The 24192-nt window shown below is 45.2% G+C and overlaps 1 protein-coding gene across 1 annotated transcript; it reads right to left on the bottom strand.

The window, feature by feature from the left end:
• Window positions 1-9346: 9346 nt before the first annotated feature.
• Window positions 9347-10426, bottom strand: LOC120838547 (piggyBac transposable element-derived protein 2-like). The gene has a single exon (XM_040208529.1). The coding sequence runs from the start codon at window positions 10424-10426 to the stop codon at window positions 9347-9349; it is 1080 nt and encodes a 359-aa protein (XP_040064463.1).
• Window positions 10427-24192: the final 13766 nt, after the last annotated feature.

Genomic DNA, 24192 nt, shown 5'->3' with positions numbered 1-24192 from the left:
CCTTGTCGTAGAATGTCCCCAAGCGTCTCTTGCTGAAGCGCACACCACTGAGCACGGAAAGAAATATAAAAAAAAATTACAAACATACTGGTTTTCTTTTTGATCGCGAAAGAGCATAAACAAATAAATAAAATACCTTAACCAGTAACAAATCGAAAATTTTTAAAGATATTTAAAGTCTCATCGCGCTTATCAGAATGCGCCAGAAACCGCATGGCCGTTGCATCAAAGATGGCTGCGCTGGCGGCAGCGTTTGCTTCCCCGACGTGTTGGAACAGAGGCTGCGATATCGCTATAAAGTCATCGATTATTCTTTAAATTGCCCCATCCTACGATATTTGATGCTAGGATTCTGTGTGTTTACTTCCTTCGGCGTTCCGAAACAGTATGTCGCGAACGCTGCCTCTCGGCGATACACCAGACGCTGCCATCTTGTCATCGCGCACCCCAGTGATGTTCCCCTGGCGCACCCCAGCATGGCGGAAACGTAACGCGGCGTCAGCCACGCTCCAATTGGCAGCGCACAGGAGCCTTTCTTAGGGAGTGTTCACTAACGGCCATAGCTATGTGCGCGACTGCTGTGCGTGTGCTGACGGCGAGATTTCGAAGCTCTTTTGCAACGTGCATTCCGCATCATCGAGATTGAAGGCCTCAGGAGCGTACTAATGTGAGCTCTTTCTGAGTATGCGCTGTAAATATCGCCCTCAAATATGGCGTCCAGTAAATACCCCGTATAAACCTTTCCATAAAAGGGCTCCTTGCCCGTTCCATTTTGAGTGTCGTGCGTATGGCGTGTGATTTGCTCGCTTTCCGAATCGACGAACATGCGCGTGCAGCGATAAGGAGATCGCACGCTGGGCTGAGGACTTGGAAATATTGAAATGGCGTAAAATTATGGTGCCTGGATCGCGTCTTTGACTGGTGTGTTTACCGCGGCCAAAAAAGTGGTCCCTCGATTTCCGCCTGATGACGTCATAAAAGTGTCATGCTGTCGCCGGTCGCGACCCTGGTGGCGTCCCAACAGTTATGGTGTATGTAGCAGATGCCTGTTCTGCTGCACGTCGCTTTCCACTGTGACAGTTCACGGAAGCTAGTGCAGCCGGAAGTTGGGACGCCTAACGGGACGCCGTGACGACAGCGACACTCGCGTTCGCTTCTGCTTTTCGCCAGCATTTCTACGGCCAACCGCCAGGATCGCGACAGGCAACAGCATGACACTCGCGTCTTTTGTTGCCACATCGGGACCACTTTTGATGTATGGGCGGGATAGGACGCTAAACACACCAGTCGAAGACGCGCTCCAGGCACCATAGTATAATGGTGGACGGTTCTCTAGAAAGCAGCATAGCGGCAGCTTTCATGATCAATGCACAGTTCACATTCAGCAAGAAAAAAAACAGAGAAAAAAAGCTAGCACGTTGTTAAGCTTTTTGCCTTAGGACTAAAAACAACAACAACCCTCGAGAAGTACAGATGTCATTTTTAGAAACTACAAATTACAAAAAAAAATATTACCTCGCATTTCTCGAGGAAACGTGGTTCTAGCCAAGACAAGAGCTAGCCTGTCCTGAACAAACATACTCAGGCCTGTTTACGCAGCGCAGCTGGTCTTGGGCGCAGGGTAGGGCGTGCTTGATGCCGTAGATCCTCTTGCGATGGGCTCTCAGATAGGGACAAACGTACCCAAACAGATAAGCAAACAGCCGAGCGATCGCGCCCGGCAGAGTCGGGTTGTTAACCGAACCGGTCTACTTCTAAGTCAATTTCCCCGCGAGCCATCGGCTGCTCAAGCTATTTCTACCATATCGACTTCCTCCGGGCATTTACTCAGCACCGTTGTGTCTAGAAGTCAGTCTCGTCCGGCAAACCTCGTCCTTTGATCGAATTCCGAATATCGACCGGAAAATGGCTCGGTTTTTTTTGTGTGTGTAATATTTCGCTTTCTTTCGGTTTTATTTTCGTGATTCGTTTTATATATATATATATATATATATATATATAGAGAGAGAGAGAGAGAGAGAGAGGGGGGGGGGGGAAACAGGAGTGAAGGTATAAGCGAACGTTTACCAAACTAGGCATCTAATTATTCATCCTCAGCCAATATGATCATGGCATTCATAAGACACGCCGCACGTTTCTTAAACTGTCGCTGACAATGCGCCTAGAAAGTGAGGGAGAGAAGGAGACAAGAGGAGACTTCAAAATGCCGAGCTCTGATTGGAGGGATTAGGAGGTACACGCGAAGCTACAGCTGCATTTGTCTCCTCCTCTCCCTTTGTTTATCGGTGCATAGTTCAAAGACTGCTTTGGAAGTGTTTGTTCTTGTTGCACATAATGGCGCGAATGCCGACATCGTTTTTTTGCGCACATGCGTTATGGCATAAAAACTTGTATTTCCGAACACGTGAACTAGTCGCGTAAAGCGCGCGAGCCGTGCTTGAACTTTGTTCTAAATATTCGTTCATTCAATCCTATAGGAAAGTCCCGAATGGCTGTACACAACGCTGACAATAACGTACGGGAGGCGCGGGAATATTTTCGTGAAAGTGTATCTTTGTTAGTTGAAGTCAACAGAGCACAGAAGTGCGAGCCTGAGTGGCTTCCGCGCATTGAGGCACTTTTGTCCATGAAACAATTTTAGCCTCCGACGCCAGTCACTTCCGACTGGTTTAGTTTAGCCTTGCCCTGCTTCCTATGGTTTGAGCGATATCCCTGCCTATTTGACAATGTAAAAAAATCCGGCAATAAAGAAAAAAAAAAAGGATCGGTGGCCGAGTGGGCTAAAGCGCACACCCAGCTCAACGCGCGTGGAGCGATAGCTCGCGCTGCAGAACCCAGGGATCCTGGGTTCGAGCCCGTTTCGATCTGGATGAGCATCGTACCGGCGTGCGGTCGTGTATCACTACTGCGTGGTGCACGTTAAAGACCCCAGGCTAGCGGTTTTACCGCACTGGCTAAATTGCTCATCTACAGCGAGTGACTCGTCGCAACTTTAAATGGCAGACCAACAACACGCTGTATAAATATCCCCACAACCCAATTTGTTTTTGGCAAAAAATAACGTCACAAAAACCGAAGTGCCATCATCTGTTTTTGCAGTTCTGGTAATCGGGCGTAGAGGTCATAGAAAACAAAAACAAACAAGAAAATGAAGGAAAACGAGTGTCGCTGTCGTCGTGGCATTCAGTAGCGTCACTCAAATAGGGTGCATGCAACAAAAAACAAAAAAAAGAAACGATCTGTCATAAAAAAGGAAGAATGGAGGAAGCGAAAAAAATAACACAAAAAACAACAAAAACGAGCCGCTATTATGGCGCGTCAGCGCCTGCGCGATACCAACCTGACCAAGACTTGACGGATCTACTGCAAGTTCGTTAAAGAACAAGAAAATGAATGTCGCCGGCATGGCCGAGTTCGTCGAAATGTGGAAGTCGTCGATCTCGTCGTGCTGTAAGCCTGAGTGCGAAGTGAGAAGATGAGGGCGGCGCTAAAATAATCATTGTTTATCATCGCGTTAGCAGTGACAGCCGCATGGAACATCGCTTTGAGAGAAGCATCGAAAAAGTCGAGAAACTGGCGGACATCGTGGTGCCCGGTTTTTCGGCACGAAGTTTAGATTGTGCTCATCTTCGATGCAATAATAAAGCAGTCTCAAAGGAAACAAGAATAATGTTTTCTTTGCGAGAACAGTCTTAGGTGGCGTCTTGCAAGTAACGAAGAAAAACGCTAGGCAGGTCAAATGACGCAGAAGAATGCACAATTCCATTATTCATTCACAGCCCCGATGAACTCGGGCAGCATTGTGCATACATGAACTCATCGATGAACCCTAGATGTGCCTCAGCGACTAACGAAGAAGAGATTCGTACTTCTAAACGAGATTGTGAGAGATGAACAAGGTAGAAAGATGGGCTTGGATAAGATGAGATATATCTTTTCCGATAGAAGATCCAACGTGTGAACTGAAAGGAGAACCAAAACACCACTTCTGGTAAACAGTTCCGTGATATATCACTCGTGCGCTCCAGCATTCGATGTCTTGCTAGCACGCCAAATCTCACACGAGAACGCTGCTAAACCTAAAACGAAGTAGACCACCGCAGCGCGTGGCCTCGCTTGAATAACGACGTTTAACTGGCTTTAGGAACCTATGGCGGCATTCACTGGACGCCATATTTGAGGGCGCTGTTTCGAGCGCATGCTCAGTATAAGCTCACATCAATAGGTTGCGAAGACAGTCAATTTTGATGGTATGGAATGCACGTTGCAAAAGAACTGCGGAAGCTTGCCATCAGCTCGCGCCCAGCAGTCGCGCACACAGCTATGGCCGCCAGTGAATATTCCCTATACGGTTACTCTGTCGTATACAGCTAGCGTGTACCATAGCCTTTTAAAATATTGTCTCAATGTTCGAAGCTCGTCTTAATTCGTGAACCCATAACCATTTCAGGATTAAGAAAATCACTTGTGAAAACTGTTCGCTAAATCTTTACAGTTGTAGCTCAAAATCTAGAAAACCGTGAAGACATGTCTATTAAGGCTCTCCCACATTAAAAAAAAAAGAACTTACAGAACTTACAGTACTTTCACATTTAGTAACTGCATATGTATTACTTTCACCGGTCTTTTTTAATTATACGAAACTTCCTCTCGAAAATTTTGCAATTCAGTGATAAGATAATGCGCTACTCGGAAAACAAAAAAATAAAACTCACGTAAACGCGCGCTTCTAGATGCTAGCTCTGTATTAGAACTGCGCCTGTCTCGCTCGCGACCTACACGGCACTCCATCCCATTTCCATAACGGAGCATTCGCGTCGATCTCGACAAGGAAGGATTACGAGACTCGGAGTGTATTTCTGCTGGTAGAAGCATGGCTGGCATTTCAATAGTAAAAGTATCGAAGCCGAGGCACACTCCCGCGCCACGACCCCACAAGTGCGCGCCGCGGCCAAATGTCGCCTGGAGTAACACAAAAACAACGAGCCCTTGGAGACGCTTCCATCTTTTAGACCTCCTTGAGCCACCGCCTAAAAGCCCAAAAAAGCTCCGTTTTTATTTCTCTGTCCTCGATGTACGCGGCGACTGGACCGAGATATTCAACCCTGGCTTCGGGGCTCACCAGCTTAACTTTACCCTGAAAATCCCTGCGCGGTATATGAAAGTTTAATGATGCGGTTGTGTCATTCTTAGCATGTCCTCGCGCTGACTAAAAGTATACTTCGCCCCCCCCCCCAAAAAAAAAAAAAAAAGAAGAAAAGTTACGGTGATACGTAACTTAACGAAATACTATAGTATTTCGTTAAGTGCCACTGCGAGCTTTGTTTTTGCATGTTTAAAAGGAGCACACAGTTTCGTCGACGTTTTATGGCGCCGGTATAACCCGGAAAGGCAGGCTTGGAATCTAAGCAACAGCTTAAAAGTTGCAAGGTGGTTCAGTTTTTATTTCATGTATATCGGATAAAAAAGCACTATGAAGCGGTAAGCGCATTTTTCAGCCAAATATGATTACGCCATTTCGACCGTCTTTAACTCATGCTTAACGACGTGCCAAAATATTAGCACTTAATTGTTTGTACCTAAACGTTTGACGATAAATTAGTTTCATATTTTATTTTATTTTAATATTATCTTTTCGCGCAGCGACATCGCTGTATATTAGTTGCATTGTACTTCATAAAAGAACCGACATGGTGGTCTACGGTATGACCAAGGCGCGATTATGTCTTGTCCATAAATGTTATAACAAAGCACCCCGCACCTTTCACGCTGTTCAAGCAAAGGCGTATAAGTCATCTTCACGCTTCAACCATGGCCGTAATCTGAAAGGTCTAAGAGAAAAAAAACTCTCGAATTCTCCAGTTCATTTTTTTTTTCTAGTACGATTGTTCCATTGAATAGCCTTCCTGAATCCATCATCTCCCTAAATCAACACATTCTTGTCCGCCAAAAGGCGACTAACAACATGTTCTTACATTTCTTTTAACGTCCTGTTTTACCAAGCGTGTGTTTCTGTATCTATGTCCTGTTTCTTTTTGTATTACACATTTATGTAAAGGCTCGTCCACACTCTTGCAACCAAGTGCGACCGAGAGAGACCAGGCCGGTTTTTAAGCCTTTTGCGACTTCTTAGGTCCGGATGCACTGCAGCGGAGCTGGTCCCAAGAAGTCGCAAAAGGCTTAAAAACTGGTCTGGTCTCTCTCGATCGTACTCGGTTGCATATATGCGAACGGCGCTTAATGCCTTCGAGCCAAGGTGTAAAACAAATAAATGAATTATTAAGTAAGTAAATAAATTAATAACATAAAACATCGGTAACACCGTTGACAGTGCTCTTGTTTTTTAAACGGCAAACTTTAGCTTCGGAATAGATACATTCACTGATGTCACCAGATTATGTATTGTATTAACACACAAGCATTTAGGAAATTCACAGTTCTTTACAAAATAGGCCAGATGTCCCGGCTGGGCTTAATCCCTGCTGCTTTGTTTGTATCCAAGATCACTATCGCCAATTAACATCGGATCCCTGTGTTCTCGACTTTCTTCTTATTTATTTCTTTCCTTAGATCATTACTTTTTGTTTTTATTGCCGATAGTCCGTTTCTTTTTTCTAACTCTGCAGAAGCGGAAAAACATATCAGCCTGTGGTGACGCTCTATCGCCACAATTTCGGCACAGCCTTCGCCTCGTCTTCGCGTACTCCGGCGAAGCACGGCCGCGCGCTACACTGCGTGGCCGATAAGGAACACAACCACCGCAGTGTCATCGTCTACTGCCGCTGACGTATGTTCCTTCTCCGGTGCTAGGAAAATAAAAAAGCAGATCTACTCTATGAGCAGACTGCGTAGCTTGAAGAAGACGACTTGCTACCCAGGCACGCGATGCACCGCAACCACGCGACCGGAACGATCGCCGACTGCCGCTGCCTTGGCAATAAACGCCGTTCTTTTTCTATGTTGGGATTTGTTTCTCAACACGACGCGGTATTTCACAAGCCTTTGAAATGAACGTAACAAAATGTATGTCAGCAGATATGAAAGAACCATGTAGCAAAACCTCAATATACGTTTCTTCAGAAAACACTGTCAGAGGCCGGATTATACTACTTTACTTTTGTTCGGCGTTCATTCATTAAATATCGAAGTCTTCGTAATAAAAATATTAGTTACTACATCAACTATCTTTTATAATAGATTTACATTCAATTATTAAGCGCCGCATCGGAAATCTACTGGGACAGGTAATAATGTGGCGCCCTCGCTCCATGATTCAAGCCGAATGCGCAACTTGGGTCGGCTAACGCAACATACAGAAACTCTCAGCAGAGAATTCCTTTAATATATATATATATATATTAATTGAGTTCGTTTTTTTAGTAATTACGACGCCCGTTCTAGCCCATTGGAGCCTGTATTGCGGTCTACCGTACATCTCGGTTGTCTGGCTTGATCTTTGTCTCTCGTATATTTGCACATGCCTTGCCTGTTTTTCTAGTGGTTCTTGACCAGTCAAACAAAAAATTTCGGTTTCTTTTCAGCTATTTTCCCCTTCCTGATGTTTTCTATTTTATTGAACTTGCTCTCTTTATGCTGTTAAATGTTCTGCTCGTATTTCTCAAGTTACTGTATTATGCTCCTATTTTTAGAAAGTAATGAGTAATTAAAATAATCCGTTACCAATATTTTGTAGCTAAATTACATTACAAAATAATTCCGGAAAAAAGTAACTTGGCAATTACCAAATTACTTGAAAAAGTAACAGTTTACACGTAATCCGTTACTCCTAACGGATTACTTCCCAAGTCTGCATAGAACCATGTCAAATTAAAGATCATAGCCTTTTGAACAAAAAGTTTAGACCCAGAAATAAATTTAAAGGTAACCTCACGCGCGGCACCTGCCTTGGCTACTGCACATCGCTCGTTCTCATAACCCCTGTAACGTAAATTTCGTGCCTTGAAGATACCAAGCAGTGAACAGATCCCTACAGCTGGCGTAAGAACGCATGGCTACCCAGATGTTTTTCTCCCCTACAAACTGGTTAGCCTCAAAGTAACAGAACCATGACCGACAACAACAAGATGATTCCGGGAGCCCCAGCATCGTGCCTGCGGATGTGGGCAGCCGGGAACTCTCTCTGCCCAATCTGCGGCGCAGGCTCTGCGGCGTTGGCGAAGACGTCGTGCCGCGAGTGCGTCTATTTCCGGATCTACGGGGAAGACCGGGCGCTACCGTCGCTCGACCCCCGGTGCGAATACCGGTGGGTGGCGTGTCATGAACACACCACCCTCTTCGTCCCCCCCCCCCCCCCACCCCCCCCCCCCTCCCCCATGAAGTGTAAGCGCCTCGAGTGTCCAGGTGCCGTAACACAATCATAGTTCCATAGATGCTTGGGAGAAAAGGAGGGTTTTGTCATCGGGAATGCTACCGTCGCATCGCGTAGAGTTTTATTTATGTCTCTTCTGTTCAAGCGTCTCGGAAAAAGTATTCGTCTTGCCGTAATAGCAAGAGGAATGCATTGGAGCAATCCGCGAAGGGAATCCCTCGGCACTTTATCATCCGTTTCCCCTAAAGGTTTTGCGATATCAGAAAAAAAAAGTTTGAGATGGAAGAAAGAAAAGACTGCAGATAGTGCACGTCAATGTCCATAGAACTAAAAAAAAAAATGACAGAGTACGCCTCGATTGAAACATTGGGTCGGTGAGCTTTGGCACTTCGTTGGAAGACTTTGTATAATTATATTTTCCTTAATCACGTTAAAACTTTCATTTTTGGTGATTTGTGGAACATTGAAAAAATTCAGTAATTATGGTTTTAAGCTCAAAATGCGTGGCCAGTTTCACCGAAAGAAAGTTTTATTTTATTTGCATATTATTTCCTCATGATACTTCTCGTATCATCAATGATGCTGCGGGCATTACTTCGAAAACCATAATGACATCTTCACATATGGTAGGCCAAAAGGCAATTACAATATTTTGTGTGGCATAAGTTTACATTACACTTGCCGCAGTAGGTGTAAGAAAAGCTGTTCTGCGCTGGCGGACAAGACTTGCATCGCAGCCTGCTGCTGCCCCAGGTGGCTACGTGACCGGCTCAGCCAGCCGCACATCATCCTGGGGAGCACCTCCACCTGCATTGCGTTTTTCCCAGGCGGGGTCATTGAAGATGTTGGCCTCCCGACTGATTTCCATTTTCATACTGCGATAAGGCACTCCGCGATGCTTGCCTGAAATCGCCAGAAGTTCACAGGCTTCTCATTCAAGTGGGAGCAGTGCCGCCGGTACAGAAGCAAAGCATTGACTGTAGCGTTCATCAGACTGTGATACAATAGGTACAGATACTATCTCCGAGACTTAATGGGGAACTTGTAAACTTTCATATAGTAGTTCAGGACATCCACACCACCCATGAAGTGGCTGTATGTCGCTACAATTCCTGGTTGTGGTACTGGAATAAACGTTTTTTCCTTCTCCCATCTTCGCACAGCTCCGACTGGTTCAGAAGACACATAGTTGGAGACGAATGTCAAGGCTCTATTATCGTACCAACTTACAACTGCTATAATTGATAGATTGTCGACCGGATAATCGAACGCACCACGTCCCTCCTTCTTCAGGTCATTTTCTGACTTTAGTCGGCAGTCCTTTAGCCGATTTATTCTGATTGTTCTTACAAACCCCAGACCTCTCTTCGACAACTTAATCGCAAGATCTAAGCTGGTGAAGAAATTGGCGCATGCTATTTCGTAACCATTCTGCTGTGGAAGAAACTCGCACATCCTAAGAGTGACGTCACGAGCCAACCCTAACAGGTAGTGTTGTTTCGTTTGGCCGTGGAAGACATCGAACTGATAAAGAAAACCAGAGAAGCCAGCTCGACCCCACAGTTTTATGCCCCGGGGGTTGGGCTTCGCGGGCATGTATTGCTTCATGGGGCACCTCCCAGTGAAGGAAATTATCATTTCGCCCACACTGTTCAGCTCTTCTTGCTCGACCGACTGGAGGTTTTCTTGTCGTAAATTTAACCACGTTCGGATTTTCCAAGCTTTGTAACGTTTTGTGTCTTCTGTGGCCTGACGGTTGTCAGTGAAGTGTATCGGCCTTCTCAATTTCTCAAACCTGTTCAGTGGCATCACATCAGCGACCACGGGAAACATCGTCCCTCTTCCCCAGTAACATCGCCAGCAGGGCATTTGCACAGGTCCCATCCGGTATATCCCAATGTGTTGCTCCAGTTCAGCCTCTGCGACGTTCATTGACTGTCCAGTGGACTGGGTACTGTACAGGTTAGTCACTTGGGCAAGGGATGCGATCATTTCCAAACTTATAAACTTCCGGAAGTAGGTCAAAGCGGGTGCTACCGTCACTGGCATAATAAAAACTTTGCTGAACGTTCGAATGGCATAGTCCAGCAGGTTCATTTTCTAATGGCCTCTGTCAATGGAGCCTGTACCGCAGTGTGAGCCGCTGCTACCGTCCATTTCATCCTCGGAATAATCATCTTCAGAAGGCTCGGCAGGATCAGGAGGGACACTATTTGGCTCTTAGACGTATTCAGTGTGCCCTAAATCTCCAAGGTCACTCTCGTCGCCCGATGCCATGCAGCTCAGAATGTCTCGGGATGACTGGGCTGCAAAAATAATTCACAGTATATGTAGTGGCGCCAAATTATGATTCGTAGCATATATGATCCGAACGTCGGTGACGATATCAAATGCCCAGAGTAGTACTCATGGTAGGCAACAAATATTTTCTGCTCACTACCTGGATATAAACGCAGATAAAAGTGGTATAGAGGCTTCAGAAACTGACCTAGTTTACAAAGCACACAAAAAAACCATGTTCCTACCTTTGTTTTGTGAACAACAGCCGTAGAAAGTACGCGTTCTAATCACCATCCCGCTGCCGCTGGGCTCCGCCATTTTCAAATACGCCGTAAAGCCCCCTCGTGGGCAATACTCGAACTAAAAATAACCGAAATCTAGGGAAATATGTATTATAAACTATTGGGGAGGAGGACAGACCGTGACGCCCCAAGCGGTTAACTTTACAACTACACGGATGGGGACAACAAATACAATGACTCAGCGCTCGGCCGACAAAACCGAGCGCGGCGCCAGCGTTCGGCTGGAGTTCGTGTTCTCCGGTGAGGGGGAGGAGGGGCTCTTTTGTTTCCACTACGGCCTGCATGAACAATGCAGCATGCACGGTCCCAGCTTAGCCCAAAAGCCGAAGTGGGTCAAGCTCACATTCTATGAGGATGGATCCGGCACTTAACGTCGCTTCGTCGCTTGTTAGTATTTTTTACATTAATGACATGGACATGCCTATAAGGCCTGTCGGCATGTGCACAGGTCTTGTATTGAGTAAACACCAAGCGTGGGGAAACAAACGGGTCAGAGCGCCCCCTATAGTTCGATCTCCTGCCCAATACTACAGTGGCTGAAGGGGTAGTGCAACGAACGAAACTGGGGAAGCGGCACAGTGTTGGAAGACGGCCGAGGGTGGCGCTGGCGCTTCAGCACCGTCGTTCCGACTATGGCTCGGGCTTGGCCGCTTGGCCAGCTTGGCTCCGGCCCTTCTAATTTCTTTGCTCCGGCCAGCTGCGGTCGATTCGCAGCTGTCGACTCCACTGTCATCTGCTAGTGTCACATTTTTATTCACCTATGAACACAAACCCTGTCCTTGGAAGTTCACTGGAAACAAATAATTGTTTTTGAGGTATTTATATTAGTTATGAAGGGTGCCTCTATTTGCCGACCGATGGAGACAGCCTAACGGAGCTGCGGATCAAACCGCCACCTACACCGTCTTTCAAGGAGCGGCCGTTCCCGATGCATGGTGGAGGCTACGCGGTTACTACACTTCCCCCTTTAAGCCACTGTAGCGATACACTGGGTGTTGGTTGGTTAGAAATGCAAACCAAAACTTATTTTAGTTTGAGAATTTGTCGTAGCGCGCCTAATAAGGTAGGCATTGAAGGGGAATTATAAAGTAACAGATTTAATTTTTCTTTTTGGGTCGTTTTTGTGCTAATATGGTGCCTGGAACGCGTCACCAACTGGTGTGCTTAGCGTCGTAGTCTACCCATGTGTCGAAAGTGGTCCAAAAGCGGCAACAAATGACGTCAGAACAACCGGAGAGTCGTGCTGTTGGATGTCCATATCCTGGGCGGTTGGTCGTAGAACTGCTGGTGAAAAGCACAAGCGACCGAGAGTGTCGCTCCCGTCACAGCGTCCCAACTGCTGGCTGCCAAAACTTCCTTAAACTGACACGCCGAAGAGCGACCTACAGGAGAGCAGGCGTCTACCAAATAAACCACCGCTGCTGGGACACCGCCAGGATCGCGGCCGGCGACAGCGTGACACTTTTATGACGTCATCGGGCAGAAATCTAGGGACCACTTTTTTTGGGCACGGTAAACACGCCAGTCGGAGACACCTTCCTGGAACCATAGTGGTGTTAAGAGTTAAAAATATTGCTTCCGCTGTGAGACAGCAGCATCTTTAGGAATGTGGTTTAAAAATATTAGCTGGCATCGTGACGATCTTTAGCGTAGAAACGCAGAAAGAACAATTGGAAGTTGACACACCGTTCGGCTCCTCATGGTAGTTACCTCATTCGAGGTTTTTGCGTCAGACTGTACTCCCTGCCTTTTTCAAGAAGCTGCAAAATATACGTAACTGAGTTATTCTAGTTTAAATTCAGAGCCTTCCAAAGTTTTCTGGAACTCTGATCGAGATCATGCGAATGTTTTCGGTGCACCGCGCATAGTTAATTGTCTCCCAAGGCAACGCCGCGTTGCCTTGGGAGTCGTGGGCTCGCCAGCAGCGCGGCAATTTGTGCGATTTATCTCGTGCTAGGAAAAGGCCTAATCCACCAATCTCAGGAGATTTCCCTCGCGTATACGACTCGCAAATCGGTTAATTTTGGTGTTCTGTCCATATTTGGTGTTCTGTCCATAGGAAAGGAGGCACGAAGTCGGTATATAAGATTTTAATGACGATTCCGACTAACCTCCGCCCTCGCACACGTCGGGAGGGACGCTGTGGAAAACAAATATCGGCGTCGGTAATGGCGGCGGTGCTGTAGCGGTGACTGTGAGTCTTTTGTTTACTGTAGCCCTGTTAAAATTTGCCGAATTCACAAGATCGAGCAGCTTTGTGCCCCGTACTACTCCTCCGTCGTCTGCTCAAGGGATTTCGAAGATTCTAAGGTAAAGAAGACGAAGAGCATCAAAAAGAAGGCGCTTGCCTAGCCTTACAATTGAAACGCCGGCTGCGCCGGTCACTACGAGACCGCCGTCGGATTGTGCCGGTGAGTTGCCTTTTATCTTGTGTTTCCTTTCCGAACCCAACAAATTTCGCCTTCTAGCAGGTCTTTAGAAATCTTGCATCGCGGAGTCGATAGGCTCCCAAGCAGCACGGATTTTGCCCAAGCAATGGCCAATGGCTGGGATAGTCTTGTGGCCACTGGCCAAAGAGTGACCATTCATTGGCCAATGCTTGGCTGATGGCCAGTGGCCATTGGCCAATGGCCAGAGAAAGGCCAGTCATCGGCCAATCTCTGGCCACTGTCTGGCCACTGGCCAAAGGACCATTGCCAGCCATTGGCCATTGCATTGGCCAACTCTGTGCTGCTTAGGAGCTATTACTTGAAAAACAGCTGAGAAGGTAGGGTATGGGCGATCCTCCAAACCCCATCTTGGCAGGATATATTTAAGAATACATACTCACTATTTCGACTCGAAACTGCATGGAGGCCGTATAAACTATGCTCAGTTTCATTCTAAATGCGATCAAAGTTTAATCTACATGGGCGAGTCACGAGTTTTGATCATAGCTGCCATGAATGTGCGATAATGCAGTCCAAGCGCTGGTCACATGCTCGTGCTTGTAATTTTCGCTTCGTTCGCACTTAGGTGAGACGCAGTATAGTCATACTTCGTATTTGGTTTTTTAGTTGTAGTCTACAGTTGTAATTATGGCACTAGAAAAGCACAGTGCTCAAATCTTACCTCAAAAAAGCGATCTTTTTTTTTCAGAAACGAAATTTGATTAGTTCTTACGTGTAACACAATGAACCACCTCGGACAGTTCAAGTATGTCGTTTCACATTAAGCAGTACGAGTGAACGGCCAAAAAAGTACCGATGCCGTCTTTCTGCAAAATGTGTCGCGCAGTGTATCTCCGAAACACACATATATAGCTAAACATTCGAAGATTGCGCACTATCCATGCCTAGCTAATGAACTCCCCATGGAATTGACACGGGAGTAAACAATGACTAACATATAAGTAATTTTGTTTTGTTTGCTGAGAAAACTAGTGCAAGCAAAGCCAGTGTGCAAGTGGCAAACTCTCTGACATCATTCGTCATTTCTGGGTCCCAGACGGGCTGTCGACATTCAGAAACACACTCCAACAGATGGTGGCCAAACAGCTATTGTGAAGAATGTCAAGACTGTCCCATTTTGATCCACATTTCTAGTCTACATATTGGTGATCATTTCCTTGCTTCATCAATGCATAAGTATGCCAACCACTGAGTGACAACACGCATGTGTTAGTGACGGTGTCGCGCGAGGCTTCAGTGTTGTCGCTACAGAGAGGGCTCACCCTCATACCAAAGCTCTTCGTGTTGTCAATGGAACTATTCGGTTGATTCCAATTTCCTAGAAACGCCAATATTTATCTTAGTGTGCTTTGTGTCTGAAGTATATTTGTGAAGGATGTCTCGTTTCTTTCCGGGAGAGGGGGGGGGGGGGGGGGAGGATGGGGGGTAGTACCATGTCAGCTGCTCTGCATGAGCCACTTGGAAACTGTTTGGACTGCTCTGAAATACTTGTAATTCACCTCAACTTCTTTAGTCTGTCATGTCCATGATAATGCTGAAATGTAATAAGTCGACTGAACCATGTTTTACAAAAGAACAAACACATTCAGTAGAAAAGTTGGATGGCTTTATTAGTTTTCTTGAAGTACTCTCATAATATATGATGCTGGCAAAGCTACTTTCACCAGCAGGCAACTTACTCTCTACTCCGTTTCACCATAGCTTGTGGAACTGTGGAGGCTACGGCTCCTGCGATCCAGTAAGAACGTCCGAGCGAGGCACCTGGCTGCACGTCACAAGAGCTTTCGTGTCACCACGCCCGATGCAAGGACCACCTGCTAGAACCGGCTGTCGTCTGCTGGGAAACCAAACAACTTCGGATGAACGTCCACTGCAGCAACATCGCCATCCGCCAGAGTAGCGAGCTGTTCAGCAATACTTTTATGGCACAACCATTTACTCAATTTGCCCACGAATCTGTGGCGGGTGCTGCTAGAGCAATATTTTGAGCGGAAGCGGTTGATTCAGAGCAGCGTTCATTCGAACATCTTCCAAAAGCCATATTTTTCTCAAAAAAGTGTTGAACCGTATCAAGTGTCGTTGAAGCGTAACATTTCTCTTCGTCTTTCTTCCGTGTCGTGTAGTGTTGCGGTCAGGGGAATCCAACGGTAAAACTACTAAAAGAAAAGGCTTAGAACCATGGTTCGTCGCAGATGGCTCTGTTGCTGTGGTGATAAAAAGGACTCGACCATGTAGTGTGGTCAGGTGCCTTGCTCCGACGCTCTTAGTGGGTCGGGGGGGCCGCAGTCTTCACAGTTCGCCAGGTTACCGTGAAACACAGTATAGTCTCTTACCTGTGCACGCTATAAAACAAATGAGGTGCGAGGTGTACCGACTCTCGCAGCGGTAGCCTTTATATTATTGCTTGCTTTGCTTTGTATGGGAGAGAATAGCAGTGGCACAAATTTTGAGCACATAAAAACAGTTTAGAAACCCTACTCTAATTTTTTTCACTCTTGCCTGTCATGCAAAAAAGAGCATCATGCCTGAAAACCAACATCTGTCTCTAAATTATTCTTTTCTGAAATGACAGATAAATGTACTGTAAAAATTAACCAATCCAATCGCAGACAGGTTTAAGAACAGATGTGAATAAATAAAGAATTCCTTCAATCTGCAAGCTTGAAATCAAGTGTGTGTGTGCAATAAATACCCGAACTTTCGACTATCCCCCGTTGACACTCATTTTTGAAGGCAAGGACTTCATCGATTTCACGTCAGTTCAAGCTTTAGTCAGGCAACATGCTCGTGTTTATAGTTTCGGCTGTGCCATAGGAAAAACAGAGGTGAGTTTTATGTCGCTGAGTCAAAGCAGAAGTTTCAGGTCTCCAAGGCATCTTAAAAATGCATTAAAGCTACTTCTGACTTCATATTTACATGCCTCGAACATAAACTAGCCACTTCACTTCACAAGTCTTGGGATTCACAAATAATTTGTAAATATGCATTCTGATTTCATTTTTATTCACTTTTGAAACTGATTGCGTATATAAAATATGCATTCTGTCTTGCACACCTCCCATTGCGACGAAAAAGAGAGAGATTCGTCGGCATTTTTTTTTTCTCACCGGAACGCAGAAAAAAGGGAACATGCTTCAATGTGCACATTACGTTGAGGTGGGACAGTTACGGAAACAATTTTTTTCATTTTCATAGTTTATGAATAGGCACATTACTTTCAACTCCTAAGACGACAAAGTCAGAAAAAAACTTTAGTTCACATTCAGTCAGGTCGTCCCTTCAGATCCAGGGACATATCACCTTCATAAGGTCACCAGTACCAATTAGCAGGTCAGGGCATCCGTTCAGGACTCCCTACTCATAGATGCACAAGCTGGACCTCGAGGTCACAGTGCCCTTCTTTCATGTACCTACAGTGCGGCCCCCTCGTGCACTTGGTTCCAGATGATGAAGCTGGTGCTGGACAGGATGTCGTGTCCTGTAAAAGAATCGTGCTAGTGGTAAAACAATCTGTTTACATCTTTATACTGCGTATTAGTCCTCCCATGCCATTATTAACTGAAAATTAGTGAAAGCCTCTTTTTTTTTTTTTTTTACGCCACCGAATGCACCAATGAACACGTCTATTTTTCTTTTTTTTTTTTGTACTGAGCACCTGCCAATATCCAAGGGATGCAAATGAATATAAAGAACTTTGCATTATTTGCTCTTTTGAGACTCTTTGAACTTCAGAGCTTAAACACTACCACCGTTTTAAAGCTGGGAACCGCTTTCAGCGTGATTGCAGCTCCAAGGCGCCAGGACTAAGCGAAAATGTATCGCCTCGCATGTAGTTGTGGTGATTTCTCTTAGCATCTGCACCGATAATTAAATTAAAATAATAAAGTAAATATTTTGCTAATAAAGAAAGTTGCATTCAGAGACAAAGACACAAAGAAGTACCGAATCACACTGACCGCCAACGGCGTTTATATTTTCTCCCCTAAAGACAACAAATTGTTTAGTCTCAACACTCAACGTAAGTGTTTTTTGTTTGTTTTTTAATAAAGAAACTGACGTGTTTTAACCCAAATGCACATAAAAGGATGCTCGGGGAGATTGAAGGCTTGCGAAATTAGATTGTGCGCGCAAGAGTTTAAGGGTGGGAGCCATTTTACTAAGAACCTCTCACAATGGGGGTATCTCACGTTGCCTCGTTCGCGTAATACGAGAATCTTTCCCAACATTACCCTTCAACACCGAAAAAAAAAACAGAAGTAGCAAAAGGTTTTAAACTGAGCTTGAGTACGCAGGAAACTCGAGCCATTGTTGCGTCTCATGGTTAACAACGGGTACACCTTGAAAATTGGGTCGGACTTTTTGAGGACCAAACCAAAGAAGGTACACTGCACGACATTATTAGCGCGAATACGACTTAGGCGCTTTTTGGTATTTTTATTTGAGAAGGCACCGACAGGCCTTTAACTGAAGACTTTGAACAGCTAAAGTAGCTTTGATTACATTCCTTCAATACTAAGAGGAAAACAAAGAAAGCTGGCCATGATTTTTTTGCATTGACAGTGTCGCGGTGTATACGTGAGTCACCAGAGCTAAGTATAATGACATCAGCACTCTAAGAAAGGAAAGGTGTCGCATTACACCAACACGAGCTGCTGGCCAACGAGGGTCTCGCGACAGTTCCTAACAGTCAATTCGTCGCTTGACAAGGTAAGCGGTAAGATTATCATGGCGATTTCAACCCGAGACGGGGGCAGGAGGCGACGTTATCTTTCCCGGTTACTCTCCAACCACCGTAAAATATTTTTCCTCCTTCTGCCACAGTCATCGCCGTAAACTTCCACCAGCTAGCCTGCGCACCGACTGTAATTAATTCAGATTATCTTAGAACGCACACCAAAGGGTTCTGATACGATAAATACAAATATTAAAAGAACAAAATTGTAATACGGGAGACACTTTATAAAACTATACACGGTCGACCGCTTCACATTTTAAGCAAAAACACACATACAAAATGAACAACTTTGACGTATAGAAAATAAGCAGAGCTCACCTGATGTCGTAAACGAAACGCACACAAGCGCTAGACTCTCTCGTAAGACTTCGCCGTATCTGGCGCGCTGTACTTCCGGGGGATTCGTCGGGGCAGTGCATCCGCTGCCGCCGTGTAAACGTTCAGCGGCTTGTCAACTGCGTCGCTCCTTTCGCTCCGAAAAGTTTGACCCCGCACGCTGACGACATCGCCGGCGTCATTCAGCAGCAGAGGAAGCAGCAGCGCACAGTTCAGGCACATGACACGCCGGCAAAAATTCCCAACTTGCCGAGACGGTTGGTGGTTATTCAACTCGGAAAAAATCTATGTTTTACCGTCGATGACTTCAGAGCTTCCTTGACGAAAACAATGTTCACACAGACGAGTTCTTTTTTTTTTTAAGTTGCTTAATTGTTTTGGGAGTTTCGAGCCAACTGCGCTCGGCAAGGACCGCCGCTCTGCTTGGCGGCTGACGAGCGACTGAGTCGGATTCGAAACTGCCGGCCTGCCGACGCGGCGCCCGGTTCCCAGAGTGAAAGAGTGGAAGGAGGAAAGTAGGTAAGGCGAGAGAGGGGGAGGTCGATCTCTTTTTTTTTTCCCCTTTCTCCTTTCAAGCACAACTAGCGAAGATGTTGTCGCTTATGGCGCTGGCCGTGGGAGCCGCATGCACCCCGGGGGAAAGTGATAAGGAGAACAAAGGATGCGCCGAGTTCTCGTTCGTTGAACATTATCTACGCACTTGTCGACTGCTTAAAAAATGTATACGGGATCATCATGTACGTGGAGGAAGAGTTCAGTTTCTCTAGAAGAGGCATTTAAAATTTAGAAGTGCACTCTACATCCGAATATTGATTAAACTTGCCGCGTTTGGCATAAAATGTTTATTACATTTAGACTGATTATAGTCACTCAGGGGACTTAAGCTATGTGTAGCATGGAACTAGGAAATATTTAGAAAGAAAGACAGAGGGAGATAGAGAAAGAGAAACCGTGAGAGTTAAAACAGAAGAGAACGAGCTAAGGGAATCAGTAATAACATTAGGTATCTCTCTCAAATTCGAGCAGATTATTTCCTTCGAGATAATTCGATTGGTAGATAAAGTTGCTGCTGCTCTGTTTATTGGGCTTGGCGTACATTACATTGAGGAACAACCTTGACATGTATTCTGTCCCGGATTATTTTCTGTAGGTGTTCCAGCTTTCGTATGCAGCTGGGTTTTAGTGACGAAAGCAAAAGAAACACAAACTGGGTTCTCTGTAAAATATGTTATATAATAATATTATTTCTACGATTATTCTTATTACGAGTGTAAGAAAGTATACTATAGATAAAAAAGCAAGATTTATCAATAAACGTCAAGGACCTTTAACGGATAATGAATGAACTTGGAGCAGGTTGAAAAATAAAAAAACAAGATGACTAAATACGTGATTTAAATCAGACCGGTTTAACTAAGATAATTTAAATCAAACCGTTTCTTAGAAAAATAATCGCGAAAAATATTTTTATTTATTGTATGTATATCATTTGATGTTATTATGAGATAACATCAAATGGAGAGGGGGAAAACTGTGTGAGTGCACCGTCACTTGCGCTGCACCACGAGGAACTGGTATACCTGCGAAGAGCCGCACACTTGGCAGGCGGATGAAAGAAGAGGAAGACGAAAGGGAAGGTATGTAAAGAAAAGGAACACAATGGTTCAGATATAGAGAAAAAGAGGAAGAATCTGTTTAGCGCAATATGTAGACTAAAGAAAAAGGATACTTCATTAAAATAGTTGCTAGTCCAGCGGTGTGTCTGCCTTTTTGTTCGTCTGTGTGTTTGTGTGTCCTTCAAGCGTGCAACTGGCGTTTTAATATAATCTATAGAGATTGGATAAAAATTGAGTAGGAACTGTAAACAAAACAGATAGAGATTCTTACAACACTTTTATCTCCTTTCTGTTCGAATCTGGCAGCTTTTCGTGGGAAAAAATAGATCCTGGACCTTAATTTTAAGTTGGTCACAATACGTAGAAGCGCACAAATCTGGGCGAGTTGGTGATGCATCAGAACATAAAGAACAGCAAAAACAAATCGCAACTATGCTGGCGTTATGCATTCAGATCGAAGAAGTGTACGCTCCCTTACAATTCCAACGAACCACTCTAAGGTGGTTAAAAGAGCTACAATCGTTACCTGTCTCCGCGTACCTTTGACGCAGTCTTGTCCCCACAGGACGGTGGAGGGTTTCACATCCCAGATGAACAGGCTGGACAAGGGGGCTCATCCACCAGCACTACTTGCAGGAGTGGGTGAGTCTCTGCTGAAAAGGCTTCGGGGGACTGCTGCGGTTCAAGAGAAGTGCAAGCCGAAAGTGAGACCGACACTGGTGCCCTGCTTACTCAAGGTCAGTCACATGATTAAGAAATTGGCGAAGAGACAGCGAGTCCCGGTTCGTTTCTCCGTTCCGAAGAAACTGGAGAAATTGTGTTGTAGAATTGATAATTGAGCAGCGCACGCAGCGCAATTAGGGGGGGGGGGGGGGGGAAGAAGCCTAAAAAGTAGTTTTTACCGTGCGAAGTGGGTATCGGGAACTTTTCGTAGATCGTTTTCGGCGCCCCGCAAGGCTCTCCGCAACCCGCTACAATACCGGGAACTCTGCGGTCAAAGCTACCGGCGCGCAAGCGCAGCAGCGGCTTCTTCGTTGCGAAGGGTTTAGCGGATGGCGCAACGCGGTCTACAAACATTTTTTAATAGAGAGTTTTCGTAGACCGCGTATCCCCCCTCCGCTAAGCCCTCCGCAACGAAGTCGCTACTGCGCCTGCGAGCCGATGGCCCTGGCTGTATCGTGTATCGTAGCGGATTGCGAAGAGCGTTGCGGGATGGCGAAAACGATCTACGGAAACTGCCTATTGTGTATAGAATACCGCTATCACGTAGTAAACAGTATATTGAACAGTCTGGTCGATGTGTGAATAAACGACTGAGGGAGCATGCATTATCTGTGAGATCGCGCCCTGCCGGTCATTTGGCAATTTATTGTATAGGGTGTTGGTGCACCCTTAAGTTTGAAGAAACATCAATAATAGTGAAAGACAAAAAAAAAAAAAAAAAGGACGAGAGAAATAACGGAAGCATTTCAGGTATCACAATGTAGGGAGGGCGCGTGTGTCAGTGCGCCCCCTGTGGCTCTGCATCAGAAGAACAATATCTTGGCCAATGGGAGCGTGATGTATGGTGTCCGGTCCTTTATGTCTTTCCTATTAAATTTCAGTTGTAAGTCAGCGCTTTGTCTGTCTGTATCTTCAACTGTTTCCTCGTTTTATGTTTTTCTTGTACCGTCACAATACTTTCATGGAATAGCGCAGCCGCCACTGGCCTTGTGCGCATAAGCAGACATCAGAAATAAGCCAAGGAGCACTCATAACGCTAGAACTTCAGTGGTGTTGACTGCTCCACCGCTATATTTATCCTACACTTAAGAGACAATCACTTCAACGAGGACTACCCCGGAAAATAAAAAGATTATACAAGTGCGCTGTTTTCTTCTCGCTAATAATTTATACAAAATGTGGTTTCTAAGGATTCGTCAACTGTATCTCCAACTATACATCGTTGCAGGAAGCGATAATCATTTGGCACAGTCGAAAAAAGCAGAGAGGCTCAACCGGCAGTGATGTCGCACTTCTCCGCATTGCATCTTATTGGCACAGATGAAGGCGACGAGACATTGAATAACAAACGGAAATTGAAGGTTTAATCGCGAACTTAAGCCTGAAACCAAAAAGAAAACGACAAATGCCGAAAAAGCAGCAGTGAAGGCTCTGAATAGACCGAAGTCGACCGCAGCGAACGCAGCGTAGGGTAGGACGCGCGCGTTTCATTGGCCGGCGAGCAGGAACTCAATATCAGCGACCAATCAGCATTTGTGTGCGCTGTGCTACTCCGCGTTTGCTGCCCTCAACGTCGGAGTATAACAGAGCCTTGAGCGTCGACGGTGGCCGTAGCGAGCGACGATACGTCGGTGTGACAGCTGGATAGAGGGAGAGTGAGTGTGCCTCGTCATCGAGAGGAGCTCAGTGAATCGGCGAGACTGCGCTCGGATCCTTATCTACAACACTCGGCTACTCGAACATTCGGCCTTGAATGTTTGGCAGTGAACTGTACGAGACTTACTCCGCAAGGTCATTCTGGCCTTCTTATCTTTTACGCTCGCAGCCAGCGTAAACTCTAATCTTCAAGAGGAACGTAGAGGCGTTGCTTCTCGGACATGCAGGCGGCATATGATTGTATCGAGTCAAGCCTATGGAAAATCTATCAAAATATGGTGACAGCAAGTCTATTGAGACGCGGAAATAAAATGTCTATACCATTTCTATCGTCTGTACTCTATATATTTCGGGTGAAAGAGAGTCTAATAAAAATACTGAAAGTAATCGATACGAAGTGACTGTATAGGAAGTTGAAAGAGTCGTTCAAGTGCAGATAAGATTTCAACGAAGTGACTCAAATATTTTTTTGTTCAGGTAGCATGCTTGGATACTCTTGGTTCTGCTTTCTCGGTCTCTGGGGCCGCTATCTCGCGCCAATGAATGGACCCTGAATATTACATCAATCTTAGTTTTGGATTTTTCCGATTTCAATATTACAGATCAACGTACTACCCTCGGAGCATTGTTGGTGAAAACACGGAACACATTCTTACGGAGAATCGTAAGAATGAGGCATTGAAGGCTTGCTGTTATAAAGTGGCTCTTCTCACACCCGGAAGGGTGACATATTCCAACTGATATCCTCCTCGGAAGATACGTTGACTTGTGTACACGCCACAGACGCCTACACATTGCTGAAATGAAGTGACTAAATACCGTTACTCGGTACTCATTCAAAAAGTCAGCGGTTTGAAGGGGGGCGTGGAAGTTATGCCTATACGTTTAATTTTTAGATATTAGTCATCTGCAAAAACCGCGTGCTGTGCTCAGAGTTTTGCGCACATTGTCGTTCATACATAATTGAGGAGTTTGACGTGAAACAAGAGTCGAATTTCACTAACGACGAAAATAATGAAAAAAAAAATGGGGCCAGTTGGGTCTGTATTTTTTTTTTTTTTTACTTTTCGAATTTTTGTGCTGCATTTTATAAGTAGGACCTCACTCAGTGTTTTTCTGTTTTTTTTTTTTTTAATCTAGGGGTGTTTCTTCTGATATTTATTTGAAAGAACTGGTGTTGTTTTTTGCTTATTTTCAGTGCTGTGGAGGAAATCAAGATTTATTGGGGTTACTGTTGCAGAACAACTGCATATCTATAAATTCATGACCAAAATTTACCCCGCCATGTTTGTTTTTTTAATCCAGGGCCCATGGAACTTAAGCCCGTAAGACAGATACTTGAAAAACGTACTCCCGGAACCAAGAACAGGAGCACACGGGACGAATTATGTGGTTCAAAAAGAAAGGAAAAAAAAACAACAAAACAATAATCAAGTACAATTTTACAAATTGTGTCGTTAACACAACAAAAAAAAAAATTCTGCAATTTTTTTTTTTTTTTTAATAACACTTTTAGTTTGGTGTTTTTTTAGTTCTTACAGATTCCGAGAAAACCCCTTCGGAGGTTACTTAGTCGGGGTTTACCGGTATTTCCAGAAAACACGGAACCCTTTTTGTAACCTATAAACATCGGCAATCTTTATGCGCGCAAACGAAATCTCGGTTACACGGCGACTTTTCCGCAGTAAGCTTCCGTCGGACTGCGGGTACCTCGGTCGGGATTTGGTTTGGGCGACTGGGGATCGGTGACCGGCGTTCTCCTTCG

This window comes from Ixodes scapularis, unplaced genomic scaffold, assembly GCF_016920785.2.
Source record: "Ixodes scapularis isolate PalLabHiFi unplaced genomic scaffold, ASM1692078v2 PGA_scaffold7__128_contigs__length_106722199, whole genome shotgun sequence".
Taxonomy (NCBI): Eukaryota; Metazoa; Arthropoda; class Arachnida; order Ixodida; family Ixodidae; genus Ixodes; species Ixodes scapularis.
Note: the sequence above shows the minus strand (reverse complement) of the source record. Positions and strands in the feature narration are given on the sequence as shown.

What these genes read in the sequence shown, in the direction of transcription:
- LOC120838547 (XM_040208529.1), bottom strand. Translation starts at nt 10,426, where the DNA reads ATGAACCTGCTGGACTATGCCATTCGAACGTTCAGCAAAGTTTTTATT.